The sequence below is a fragment of the Pantherophis guttatus genome, chromosome 1 (assembly GCF_059756535.1).
Source record: "Pantherophis guttatus breed Tessera chromosome 1, ASM5975653v1, whole genome shotgun sequence".
Taxonomy (NCBI): Eukaryota; Metazoa; Chordata; class Lepidosauria; order Squamata; family Colubridae; genus Pantherophis; species Pantherophis guttatus.
The window spans coordinates 119,501,245-119,515,796 of NC_142063.1; the positions used below are offsets into that span (position 1 = coordinate 119,501,245).

Genomic DNA, 14,552 nt, shown 5'->3' on the forward strand with positions numbered 1-14,552 from the left:
TACACAAAATAGAACAGGGTGAGAATATCAGCTACACTATTCTGCTACTTTTAGTGGGCTAGACATTATGGGAAGTAGTGTAAAATAAAATGTAAGATCCCCAAAAACATAATGTTCAGTAGTAATATCTCTGAGCCATACATACCATTTAGAGCAGTGTTTTCTCAACTTTGACAACTTCAATTCCAAGAATTGGCTGGCTGGGGAATTCTGAGAGTTGATCTCCACCCATCTTAAAGTTGCCAAAGTTGAGAAACACTGCCTTAAGCTCCCAGAAAGAAGAGAAAGCAGCTGATGGTACTGGATGAAGGTTTGGTATCGTGAAACAAACAAACAAACAAAAAAAGAGACAGGAACACACAAATACCTTTATTAGAAGAGATCCCATCTACAAATTACAGTGGAAAACTACAGCAGAAAAGTGTTGGAAGAAATTGGAGTAGGACAGCCTTTCTTATTTAGGTATCCTCCAGAGAGTTTGAATTATTACTCCCCCCAGCCATTGGCCATGCTAACTGGGGATCACAGAAAGCAGTAATCCAACCTATCTGGAGGCAATCTGCTTACAAAAGGCAGATGTAAGAAAAAGCTGCCACCCTTCTACCCGCTTCTGTCACAAAAAATGAAAGGAGGCAGTCATGCACTCATAAATAAGACCAAGAATTCCAAACTATCCTTAATCTTCCATACCCTAATTAATAGTACCGAGTCTTCCCTCAGTAAGTGGCATCCCACCCTACCTTCATCCCCATGTAACAGCACAAGAGAATCCCAGGCAAGACGTGCATGGCTTTTAGGAAAACAACAGGTAAGACACAGGCAGAGAACACGAGTAATGACTTTACATACTTAATTATGTAACAATCACTGCTAACCTAAATTGTGTAGAGCTGCTGCTATTCGCCACCATGGTAGCGAGATCCCCATAGAACTTACAAGAAGTCTACCTAGCAAATTGCTCCACAAGTACAGCTAAGCTGGGAGGATCCATGGTGCCTGATGCAAGCAGTCCTGATATTAGTGTCCTCACCCAATTCAGCAAAGAAGGACTCACACCAGCCTCCAGTGCAAGTAACTGGCTTATATGAAATGGAAGAAGTGTTTATTAGACTTTGCGCTCCCTGTCCCAGTCTCAACACTTCAGACGAGATGCATTCTTCCAATAAACTCCTTAAAGCTTTTTAAGCATCACTGTCAATTTGGGGGAAGAAAAAGATTCAAATTTTAAAAGGTGAGTGAGTTAATATCTGCTGCAATACAGTGTACCAAGTGCTTCGTTTCCATCTCTGGCCTTTCCTGCCTTGTGTCCCATGATTCTGATGCACCAAAGCATTTCTTATCAAGGTGTTCACCCCCTGCATCTAAACTATGTCCTTCTTTCCAACCTTAACTAGGAAACATAAAAGTTTTGAACCTTCCAAGCTCTAAGGAAGCCTGCCAAGGACACTGCTGCAATGCTAGAGGTTCCGGCCAGTCTTTGCAATTAGGAGACAAACGAAGGGGTCTGTCCCACCACGAGCTGCTGGAGCAACAGGGAAGTCCAAAGCGAGTTGACTGTTGAGCAAAATGGGTGCAAGCTGTGCGGTTGGCTGCCATGCAGGAAGTGGGCTGATGGCAATGTGGACAAAGTGAAGAGCTGATGGGGGCTGGTGAATAAGATAATGCCTTAACGACTCTGCCCCAGAGATACAGCGCTGTAACTAAAACCCCACTGATTCCTCTTTGCTGCTTTTCACCTTGAAAGGTTTGATTCTCCACTCTGGGCCACGAAGGACAATATGGTGGCTCTTGTTTGCAATCCATATTCTGGGCTGAAGAGGAAAAAGGCAGACATGAAACCAGAGCATCTCTGGTGCTGGTTACAGCCGTAGGACCAGACCTTTTCACATGGATAGTGTGATGCATCACTGCGGCTGAAGCAAATAAAGCAGCAACACCTGTCAGATACACCACACCAAGAATGCAGGCTAGCTGTAGAAGGGGGAAAAAAAGAAACCAGATTATGCACTGTTTTTAGTCTTAGAATTGGAGCAATCCACTGGATCAGAATATATTGTCCACAAAGAACTCCAATTACATATCCCACTCCCTTTCAAATGCAGAAGACTAGGAATTTGTAAACCGATAAAGGAAAAAACTTCCATTATCTAGCAAGGTCAAATCAGACAAATGCTGCTAGATATACTAGTTTCGGAGAATTTATTGCAGAGTTCACAAATATCATGCTAAACCATAATGCGGTATATTTGGTTTGACTTTGAGGGTACGTGGATAGTCATTTGTGTCTTATTTAATAAATCTTGGTTGAACAAATCTTCATGTTTTGACCACTCTACTGTGAATTTTGTTGCTTTATAAGTGTTTAGCTTTTTTTATCTGTCTGCATTAAGCCACCACTTTAAGGGGTTCTAAATTGAAAAATGGTGTAGAAAGTTAGTAAAATCACAGATGAAATAAGACAGAGGATTATCAAATTCTATCTACCAGTAGTAGAAATCAGGACTGGGATACCCGGCTTCTTTGGACCAGTCAGCACATGTGACATTTGAAAGAATATAATAGCTATTCAAAGAAAATACAAGGAAGTTTGCCCTTGCAGGGCGCAGACAGTCACAGAACTTTAATTAGCAGAAGGTTATTGGTGAGGTTGCTGTCTCTCTGACACTCCCATCTCCACCTCCACAATTAATATCAATTCACAGTTTCTCTTTGTTTTCTTTCCTTTGGGCAGTTAAGCAGCTAACAAAACTAGCATCCTATCATTTTTATCCCAAGTAGACATACGAGGGATCTCAGAATCAGGATCTCTCTCTCATTTTCATACTGTACCCTAAATAGCCTATTGACCTGTCCCTATTTTTACCTATCTCATTTACAATCCCTTGTTCTTCTTGTTACTCCCTTTTCTCACTTTAGGCAATTTGGTTCCTACCTTGGCTACCTGCTGGTAGAATTGACTGAAAGCCTGCTGCCACAAAGTTTGTTCCAGTAGAACACACAGATCAGTGTAGGTGAACCAGCCACGTCTAACACCCTGCTTCTCAGCCACACTGTAGGAACAAAAAAATCGCAGAGCCTTTACTCAAGAACATCCCCATTTCTGGTGTCATCAGACCTATACAAACAAACCACTTCCTTGTTGTATTACAGTGACAGAAATATCCATGCTGCTATATTTGTCACTCCAGGAATTGATACACTGCTACTGTAGCACTGATAAGTTTAGCAACAGATCTAATCAATTTATGGCGACAGTAAGATAACACTCTTCAGTTCTCTCTCTCTCTCTCTCACACACACACATTCCAGTGAAACGTGAAGAATAAAAGGAGTCTTCTTTGGAGAGGATTTTTAAAGCTGACTAATTCACGTGGATAGTACTTCCAGTTTTAGAACAAAACACATTCTGTTTCCAAAATTCAGCAAAAATATACACTGTACATTCTGATACATTGTACAGTCACATGTGGGAAGACAGAAGACAGGCTGAACAATGGTTCATCAAGGCAGTCTAGCTATAGATACAGCAGAACATAAAGTCACTTTATGATCATATTCAGTCCATTTAGAATACAAAGTAATTGTTTTCCCAGCCCACTCAAAGAACTCCTTTTATGCCAGTTCTAGAAATGTGTTAGCATCTTGATCAAAAGCACCTACCGTCCTTCCAGCCAGCTGAGCATTTCAAAAAACTCCTTGGGGTCTGTAAAAAGACTCCAGTCCTGTAGATAAGGAAAGAATGATTGAAACAGTGAGATAGAATTGTTTTCCTATCTCCCTTTTTATATGAACAGTGCATGAAATATAAGAAGGGAAAGATTGAATAATGCTCCATGCTAACTACATTTAAATGTAAAAATGTTCCCCATATTCAGTTTGGGCAGTGCCTCCTAACAGCCATAGGTAGTGCTTTTATTTCTCACTTATTTATCTTCAACAAATTTTCCACTGCAGCTGGTGTGAGGATCTACTCATTGAATGTCCTTCTATTTCAAGTGGAAGAGAAACTGCTTAAGCTTTGCGGACATCTGGATAAAACAATACTGTCTGCTTGACAATTAGTGTTATCTCTTTGGATTGTTGTTATTGTTGTTGTTGCAAGTGTTTGGTGTTCCATTCATTAATGAATCTATTGCTCTGAATTTACTTATGCATTACAGTACTAAGTGAAATGTATATTATTTTGCATTTTAACAACATAACACCCAACAAGAGCCATGGTGGCACAGTGGTTAGAGTATAGTATTGCAGGCTACTTCTGCTGACAGCTGGCTGCCTGCATTTTGGCAGTTCAAATCTCACCTGGCTCAAGGTTGACTCAGCCTTCCATCCTTCTGAGATTGATAAAATGAGGACCCAGATTGTTGGGAGCAATATGCTGACTCTGTAAACTGCTTAGAGAGGGCTGTAAAGCACTGTGAAGCAGTATATAAATTTAAGTGCTAGTGCTATCTTTTATTCAATCTTCATTATAATTGCATTTAAAACTCCTATAGCTTTGCCACTCTTAAAGTGCATACATCTTCTCATGTCCTTTTAGCCCACTAAATATGACTTCAGCAACAGAGTGGTCAATGTCTGGAATGTAATACCTGACTCTGTGGTTTCTTCCCTAAACCCCAAAAACTTTAACCTTAGACTGTCTACTGTTGACCTCACTCCATTACTAAGAGGTCTGTAAGGGGTGTGCATAAGCGTACCAACATGCCTACCGTCCCTGTCCTAATGTTCCTTTTTACTGGTATCCTTTTCATGTATTCAAATTATGTTTCTACTTTTATCTGTTATCTTATATATGCTTGACAAATAAAATAATAAACAAACAAACAAACAAACTTTGGTTAAAAATAATGAAGATTTGTGCATCTCCTTCACATAACGTATCTTTAAAAGTCTTACAATGGCCCGGAGGAAATTCATCTCCAGCATGTTCATAGTCTGTACGTCCACCTTTCCTGCAGTGCCCCATTCATCATTGAATACCTCTTCCTCTTCTCCTTCATCATAAAGGTACTTGCTGGCAACCATCTGAAAGCAACAGGAGGAGAGGCTATATTAAAACCAGGGTGGATTTGATTTAAATCGAGTTGATTTAAATCACAATTTAAATCATGATTTAAATCACTAGTAAAAAGGCTTGATTTAAATAAACTCGATTTAAATCATAATTTTTAAAGAGCAACTGTCATCTCTGCTACTCCTTTGACCCACTTTTGACTCACCGATAGTCCCAGTGTTGCAGAATATACAGCCTCATGCTACATAACTAAGCTCCATTTCATGCTGAATGAACTAAATTATTTATGTATCTTAAATAGAAAACTATCTTACGATAGATTTTTACCCCAAAAGTTTTTTATTAAAATAAATTTGATAAAAATCAAAAAAATCGATTTAAATCAAAAAAATCCGATTTAAATTTAAAAAATCTGATTTTTTTGATTTTTTTAAAAAAATCATTGATTTTTATCCACCCTGATTAAAACACTATCACTGTGGTTTGTTTTAGTATAGGAATGGGATAAAAAAATGGCAATTTCCCCTATTTCTAAACTTGGAAGAAAATCCCAATCCTCAACTTCCAAATTCTCATATACTTTGAGAAGTGAAAGTATAGATACCAGTGTGAAAAATTCAATGCCAAAGGTTAGGTGAGAGAGATCAATTCACAAAACTAAGTATCAGTAAGTATACAGATAAACTGTGATTGACCTGAAGCTAGAAAGATTATGGGGAAGGTGACAGAAAGCCTATGACAGGACATCTGGAATGCATTATAAAACGAGAAAACATGGAAGTGGAACAATGATGGTTAAACATGAGGGGGAAAGAACAATGTTTAAAACTAGATACATAGCTCCAACTGATTTAAAGTGTATATATCAAGAGAAATGTTGTTCAGTAGATATCACAATAAATTCAGTAATGCTTAAAAATCATCCTATAGTACTTTAAACTTCAATATTTTCCATCAATACACTAGTTCAGGACCCAATACAAGTTTTCAGACTTTTCAAAAACATCATATCTTTATCAACTGGGCCATCATATCTTCATGGTGACAATGTTGTGAAATGACGGAGTCTGGAAGAATCAAGACAGCTTGTAGTACAGACAAAAGATCCTGAACATTTTCTTCAGGTCGTTACAGTTGTATACTTCTTGGGGAAAGACTCATTATAAAGTACATGTAAATCTATTTTCTAAGATGATTAAACGTGTGGATAGCTATATAAACAAACACGTGCTCTCTCACACATAAGCATTCTGCTTTGCCTGCTTCCATCCCAACCCAATTACTCACCATGGAAATCAAGAAAAGGTCAGAGGATGAGATCTGCTGTAGGTATTCAGGATTACGGTGCCGAAGTCGCTCAATGTAAACCAAGGCCAACATCATGGAGCAGGGAGAAATACAAGCCTCCCTAAAAGAAGCAGCATATTGAAAATCTCATCCCATAGAACTCAAATAAGAGACCTTTCTTGAGGCCGTTTTAGCTGCACAACCAAGCATTATTAAACTCGTGATATATTCTACAACATAGCTATTGTGTATTTACAAGCTCTATTCTTGAATGCTGACAGGGAGAAGTGGAAACCTTCCTGACTGGGATTTAAAAAAAATGAGAAACACTATCCTGATCACATTTTGTTTACTGCTTTTCTATGACTGGCCACCGTGGGAACAGAAGGGTTCTCTATTCTGAACCAACATGCTTCCTCTTATGATTTAAACAAGTATCTGCAAGATGTTGCAGCAAATATAAAAAAAATAGTTTGCTCTTTTGGAGGTCCCAAGAGCAACACGAAAAATAGGATTCTTAGGATTTATAGCAGCATTTTTTCCATCATCTCTCAGTAAAAACCTGTTGTCAAGGTCAACTTTTTACCTTCTGATCTTGTTAACTTTTTTTTTTTTCAAGCAGAATTTTTTAGAAAGAACTCTCCTATAGTAATTTTAATTATATTAATTCTTAATTATAAAATTATTCTTATTCTTAATTAATCCTTAATTATAATTATAAAATAATTATTCACAATTATAAGTAGCTATCGTACAACAGTGCCAGTTTGGTGTAGTGGTTAAGATGGTGGCATAGAAACCAGGAGACTCTGAGTTCTAGTCTCACTGTAGGCACAAAAGCTGGCTGGGTGACTTTAGGCCTGTGATGCTCTCTCAGCCAAACTCACCTCACAGGGTTGGTTTTGTGGGGAAAATAGGAGGAGGAAGAAGTATACATATGTTTGTTGCCGTGAGTTACTTATCAAGTAATAAAGTTGGAATAAAAATCTAATAAATAAAATAAAAAATAAGCCTTCCTTTCTAGCCATTCTTTTCCCACAACCAGAAAGTATCTTCTTCCACAGCAGTATTTATTCAAAACAAATGTAAAAAGGTACAACAATAAATATGAATGCAGAGAAAAGATTGGTTCAAAAATGGAGAAGGAGAATTGGGTCATACCGGGAGACATGAGAAACGTATTTCTTTTGAAGTCTCCTAATTGGACTAGGAGCAGCTTTCTGAAGTAATTCAACAGCAATATCTAGAACATAAAAAATAGCTGGCATCAATGCAACGTAGAGAGAGCCTTCTTCTTAAGCTGAGGAAATTCCTTGCTCAAATTTTTCTGTAACATAACATAACCTAACATCCATTTCTGGGACTGTTTTCTCTTTGTCTCTGTCTCTGTTTCTCTCTGTGTAGCCCAACTTGATTAAAATAATTGTTCAAGATCGAGAAATCACAAATGCTGAGAACGAATACAAAACAGCCTGTCTCATGCTCAGAGTAGCAGTTTCTCACCTGGAAAAAAAAAAGGGGGGGAGGCAATGGTTTGCAAAATTTCACACCCAAAATATTACAAAACAAATTTCCCCATCTGATTTCCCTATAATTAATCAGATTTGTACCAGGTCTGTTGTTAAAAGTTTAATAGTCGTCTGGCCTAAAAATATCCCAATCTCAGCAAATTCTCTTTAGCAAGATTTATTACAATAAAATCAATAATAACATCAAACAAAGATGTAGTTGTTTTGTTTCTGTTGAACATTTTCCCTAATTTCAGTATAGCTCAGGAACCTTGGTTAGAAGCTGGAAAGCTACCTATTGGCTTAAATTAGGAATGTAAACAAAATTATAAATTTATTGTCAAGCTAAACAACAGGATCTGCTTCAATAGATTCTGTCACAACAAAGATAAAGATTTAGTTTACTGAATATCATTTAGAAATACCGTAATTCATATAAATTATAGGAAAAGGCATATATTTGGGGAATTACATATGAGAATAAATGTGATTGTTATATGTTTAAATGAAATAATAGAGTAATATACTCTGCTGGGACAGACTAGACTTTGATTGTTCTTCTTTATCCTTTCATTCATTTAGTTCTTAGAAATGGGCAACTCATGATTAATTTCTAAATGGAGAAAAAAGGAGAGTGCTATTATTCTGTTCTTCGTTTCATCTCTCTTATCTATACCCACTGCCCACACCTCACCCTATACTTTATTTAAAATGAAAATCTTATGGGAAAAACCACTGGTCTTTTTTCTTGAACACTTTCCCACTTTCTATCAAGTGCTTGGGCCTAGCTGTGAAGTATTGTATATTCACAACATAATTCAGAGTATTCTTATATACTCAACTCCTTTCTCAGATGTTTAATTAGTCCAGTAATGCTAAATGAGCAAAGCAGGATGAAAATTCATGAACTCTTTTAAAGCCAAGGTAGAATTTGGCAGAATTGATTATATAGCCAACTCAGTATATACGCGAAGATAAGCCTTGGTCCAATTTTCAATAGCTTGTAATTTTCTCCATCATATCGTTTTTTCCTCTCTTAAACCCTCCCTAAGGCCAAATACAAAATTTCCAAATGAAACTCACCTGCAACTGGACTTGAGAGATTATCAAGGGCACTGTCTTTATCCCAGCCATAGTAAAGTCGCTTACGTACACGATCACTCAACTGCTGGTGCTTGGGAAGGAACTAAAAAAAGAAATCGATAACACTGTAGTACACAAACACACCATCTTTCTCCCCATGCCAATCACAGACAACTGAAGATTACATTTCAATACATAAACTTGTCCTAAGTACCTATAGGAATATTTGAAGCAACTTTATCTTCTGACTTGTTCTTAAGAAAGATCTGACTAGATCTACATCACTTCACAGGGGAAAATAGGAGGAGGAAGGAGTATTAGATATTTTCCCCACCTTGAATTGTTTATAAAAATAATAGAAGGCGGGATAATAAATAAACAAACACTGAAGTATGTAAAATTATACCTTAAGGGTCTTTTCAAACCTCCAAGGGGCAATTTCCAAAACTTTCATATATCCCTTGCATCATGTGGTATCTCTAATCTAATTAATAATCCATTAAACCCAAACCATTATGCAAAGTTGCTTTTTTCCTTTATCCTTTTCCTATATATTCCTCAGCCTGGCTTACCTATTGCATTAAGTCATAGTTTTTTAACCCTTTATTAGGTCAACATTTATTATAGTACATTTATATGCTGTAGTTCTAGTGACTTTATTAGCATACAGTTACTTAACATTAACAAATTTAACAGTGAAAACAGTATAATAAAAATTTTCTCCAAACCTGAATAAAACTTGTATTTTAACACCCCCGGGTGAACCGGTAGTAAAAAAAAAGCTACCGGTTCCTCTGAATCGGTATTTCCGATGATCAGCTGTGCCGCGCGATTTAAAATCTCTAGAAAGCAGGAAATCCTGCTTTCTGGTGAATCTAAATCGCACAGCAGTTGTTCCCCCCCTGGCTGTGCTACTTACCTTCCCAAGCTTCCTTTTTCTGCGTAAAGCACAGGTTTGGCGTGTACTGCATAAGCACATGCATGTGTTTTGCACGCAATGTGCATGCGTGTGCAGCATGTGTTTTGCACACTTGGCATGCGTGCACACACAGCGTGCATTAGGTGCAGCGAACCAGTGGCAAACCGGTTCAGATTTCACCACTGCTGGGTATATATACTACACTACAATAATTGATAATTCAGAGATCACAGACCACAACAGTTGGCTTCATAGGTAAAGCTAAAATTAAACAAATCCCACTATTGTATAGCTGGCTGGTTGATTTGTTTATGAAATTTACCTACCACCACACGATGGTTTACAGCAGTAAAACACAAAATCACTATATAATAAAACCAAAATAAATAGCAACATAAGAATTATTACTTTTAGAATCTCATGAATTCTACTCAATTACAAATATCTTGGCCTTGACTTTTCTCTCAGCCTAATGCAACAGCAAAACTATTTGTGGATGCACACTTTCTAATTCTAATTAAATTATTTTTGTGGGTACTCTCTTTAGCCTTGGTTCTCAACTTGGCCTCTCGTTTTGAGGGAAGCTCTCTTTTCTCTGTTTTTCTAAAGTTTGGATCAAAGATCAAAAGATTTTTCCTCCAAAAAGAAAGGCTTAGGGAGAAGCATATTTCAAGTTTGAGATCAAGATGCGTATTCAAAATATTTGCAGTTAACATGACATGCAGCTGAAAAACTGGAGTACCTTGTGGCAGCAACAGGCTTGATAGGGCAACCTTCACAATACCTTCACATCCAATATAACTTAGAACTTCAGTGAATACTTTCTGACATACATTTTGGTCCTTTCAATGAGAATTAAACTTATACCTACTTCCATGTATATACTCCACTAGACAAGGTCAGACATCTGTTAATTCTGTAATTATACATTCTCCCTTTTTCTTAGTTTCACACACACCCATCTTTTTTTCTCTTTCAGTGCACACTATCATTTCTTCCTCTTTAAATTTCAAGTTGCAATCCTCCCTATGCTATGTCATCACCCAATAAGTCCATAGATATTTACCAAGAATAACACTTTAGTCATATGTCTGCCTCAAGTATTCTCTGCTCATTGGTTAGTTTTGTGATATTTTGTGCACATGCCACAAATGCAGACAAAGCTACCATGCAAACCGGAATCTCTACCTCACTCTATTCTACTGTAGATTCTCTAGAAATACATAAGGTTGTAATATACTTGCTATTTATTGCACGGAGCAATTTAAAAAATGGAAAGAATTAGAGAAGCAAGCATATGTAAAAAAATACATGGCTTCCAACCAGTTTTTCCACTTTTGAAGGTACAGTAAATTACTGAGCCAGCCCTTTTCTACTCTCCTAGACTTTACCAATCTCCAACAATTCTTATCCAATGAGCATTAGAGTAAAGATTGCACTATCTGGGACCTTAGATTCCCAGTGTTTTAGAAGATCTTCCAAAGCTTTGATATGGCCACAGGAGTCTCCCAAAAGTTATTAAATTATAATTTTTAGTGAGCGGAGAATAATCATAATAAATATTATTAATTTTAACCGAATCTAAATGTAAATTAAAGGGAAATCCGTGTTTGACTTAGTCATAACAAATATGACAAAAGCCCAAGAAAAAGTCTCTTCACTTCTTTTGCATGGAAGTCTGTATCTTAGGAGAACATTAATAAATGCAAACAAGCCAATAAGCCCTTTCAAGTGTGGGGAGCAGTCAGGTGCAAACAACCAGAACCCTCATGGATAGTCTCAAGGAGAAGCTTTATTATTAGTCACCTGTTAGAAGTATCTAGGCAGACTGACTGCATTCCCTTGGGAATAGTCAGATAAAGCTTCAGGGATTCTGGGGAGGTCAGACCTTTGTCACTTCCTGCAATGCAAGGTCTCTAAGCTCAGCCCTTTCTTAACACCTCCCTCCAGTTTTGTTTGATATTCCAACCACAGGTTTGTCCTTCCCTACTTATCAATGCCTTTTTTTACTGGCAATGCAATGTCAATAGTGTTAAGAAAATGAAGCACAAAGAAACAAGTTTCCATAGTGTGTTGTGCTGATTCATGAAAACACAAAACATTATTAAGGTAATTTCTGCACTTTTGATTTATAGCATCTTCTAGAGTAATCCAAACCATCAAAATTGCAATAAACAGACAGGCTTTATACATGCTGCAGAAATGACTAGATCTAGTTGATCCTATGAAGATGTTGAAGAACTGGCAACGCCTGTTTCCATAACTCTTGTTTCTAAACCTTTTGGGAGTTTAGCCCTTGTTATACCTTTGTCGGATTATATAATTTATATTTTATTCTTTTGCTCTCTCTTTTTTTTGTCATCAGGGTTTGCAGTCTTATTTCCCCAGAATAAGGAGGGAAGTAATCAGGCACATAAATTATAAGGAAAGTTACAACTCACATCTCAATGTGATTTTTTAAAGGAATGGATCGCTGATACAGAAATGATAGATATTTATTGCAGGAAGAAATGCAAGTGGGCTGAAAGGAAATAGGGGGTTTGCTGGTAATATCTCGGCGCGATCTGAAGCAGTTCAGTAAAGATTTTTGTCTCGGTTCTAACAATTAAAAACTGACACATCTTTCCGCCTGAATTAAAAGCAAGGGCGCGTCACAGATCTATTATCGATCAATAAACAAAGGCACCATCCTGGACAGGAAGACGACACGACCATTCAAAGCAAAAACAGCGTTACCGGCCAGGGGCGGGTTGGACAGGAGTGACGACGACGAAGACAACTCACCGTGAACTCCTGGAAGCCGCTCAGGGAGAAAGCGCCCTCCTCGTCCAGAAGAAGCTTGTCTAGATCCATCTCGATCGAGGGGAGCTAAAGAGGTGCCGGGCGAGGCTTCCGAGGCGACTCCTTGTTTCGAGAGGAGCGGCGCTGGGTGTCTGTCACTGCAAGATCTGGTTGACCGCCGCCCCGTCTCTGGACCCCAGCTCCCCAGCGATCGGGCAGCTCCTTAGGTGAGCTGCGCCTCCGAAAAGAAGGAACCCAGGCCCGGCGCGGCTTCTCGCCTTCCTGTTCCTGGGGCGGGCGAGGAGGCGGTCTTTCTGCCGCCGCAGCCAGATATAAAAGGCTGGGCGCGCTGGTTGGAGGATGAGTTACGGAGCGACTGACGCTATAATTCCACCTCAGGTCCGAGTAAACCATGCAGGGAAGGACGAATTTTGCCTTTGGAAAGGGAAGCCAAGCGGTTTCTTTTAAAATCCTTGGCGCAGCGTAGAATTACCCCCAGATTCGGAGACATGGTTGGATGGATGGATGGATGGATGGATGGATGGATGGATGGATAAATAGAGGATGGATGGATTGATAGATGATAGACGATAGATAGATAGATAGATAGATAGATAGATAGATAGATAGATAGATAGATAGATAGATAGATAGATAGATAGATAGATAGATAGATAGAGATAGAGGATGGATGGATGGATGGATGGATGGATGGATAGATAAACTTTATTGTAACTTTGAATGTACACTAATGGGCATACATTAAAATAAAATTTCGTTGCATACAGCTGTCAAAGGGTCACCACCTTCAATATACACTACATAAACATGACTAAATAAATAGATACAAAATTATGCATATACCCACATATATTATATGACACAGAGAAACAACACAGTCTAGTTCCGATGTATACATGTGCATGGCCAGAAAAATGAATCTTGTGAGTTTACCAGACGGATGGCTCAGGGAAAAAAACTTTTACAGAATCTGCTACTTGGTTTCTTAGCCTCCCTACATAAGTAGCAAATACATAAAGTGTCTGACTCCATTCACAGCCTCGTGTCTGGTTCATTCACCGCATAGGTTAGATTACATAACAAAGAAAAACCATACATAATGCTGCATGATGTGCTTTGGTTCCATGGTTCATGGGGAAAAAAAACCTAACATCCACAGAAAAGGGTACAATTGTGCTGTAGAGGTAAAATGGCATTAAGAGAGTCATTTTTTCTCCATCCACAAGATAGGAGGTGCACTGTGCTGTTTTAAATGAGTTTGGCTCTATATACGCATAAACGTTCATGGCCTCATGCCACACTGATAATAACTATGATTATTACACACCATCAAATTGACCATGTAGATGTTCTCCATGAGGATCTGTCCATAACCTGGTCCTCTTTTAACGGTGCACTCATCGCCATTGTCCCAAAGGCGCTTTTTCAAGAAGCAACTGGACTTTCTGATTTTTCTTTGTCGGTGTTTTCAAAGAAAAACCAGAAAGTCCAGTTGCCTCTTAAGAAAGCACCTTAGGGACAACCACCACGACCTGGATGGCTGAGAATCTCCATAGACACCCGTCATTGTAACAGTCTGCCCCGCTAAATGCCTCAAATTTCAGCTTGCTTTGTTGCCATTTTAACATTAATTGTAGGCATCACGTTTTGTGAGCTTGTTGGTTTTATTATTTATGTGCCGTTCACATAAACGGGTTGTCAGCAGCGTGCGGCGAATAGAAATATAACCATGTTTTAAGAAAAATAATAAAGTCTCCGTGGAAATGAATTTGAACACTATGGAACTTCTTGGAGTACTGCGGTCTGTGACTTTATTAATGGGCTTTCCAGCCTTCTTCTGAAGCCTCCCCTGGTTCTTCCGAAAAGCTGTCACTTCCTCTCTGAATAGAGGCAGAAACAACTGTCCAAAGAAAAACAATCAGAAAATTCGAACTGT

General features: G+C 38.3%; 1 protein-coding gene across 1 annotated transcript; it reads right to left on the reverse strand.

Annotated features, from left to right (window-relative positions):
* Positions 1-348: 348 nt before the first annotated feature.
* CNPPD1 (cyclin Pas1/PHO80 domain containing 1) lies at positions 349-14,517 on the reverse strand. The gene is made up of 8 exons (XM_034433724.3): positions 12,599-14,517; positions 8,896-8,998; positions 7,466-7,547; positions 6,305-6,425; positions 4,900-5,028; positions 3,661-3,722; positions 2,933-3,050; positions 349-1,971 (listed from the first exon to the last, which is right to left on the reverse strand). The coding sequence occupies exons 1-8, from the start codon at positions 12,665-12,667 to the stop codon at positions 1,387-1,389; spliced, it is 1,269 nt and encodes a 422-aa protein (XP_034289615.2). The 5' UTR covers positions 12,668-14,517; the 3' UTR covers positions 349-1,386.
* Positions 14,518-14,552: the final 35 nt, after the last annotated feature.

Excerpts from the sequence above, each read along its gene's own strand:
- CNPPD1 (XM_034433724.3), bottom strand. The coding sequence starts at position 12,667 with ATGGATCTAGACAAGCTTCTTCTGGACGAGGAGGGCGCTTTCTCCCTG. Across the intron at positions 8,999-12,598 it reads GCGGCTTCCAGGAGTTCACG|TTCCTTCCCAAGCACCAGCA; the intron begins GTGAGTTGTCTT and ends TTCTTTTTTTAG. Across the intron at positions 3,051-3,660 it reads CTCAGCTGGCTGGAAGGACG|TGTGGCTGAGAAGCAGGGTG; the intron begins GTAGGTGCTTTT and ends TTGTTCCTACAG.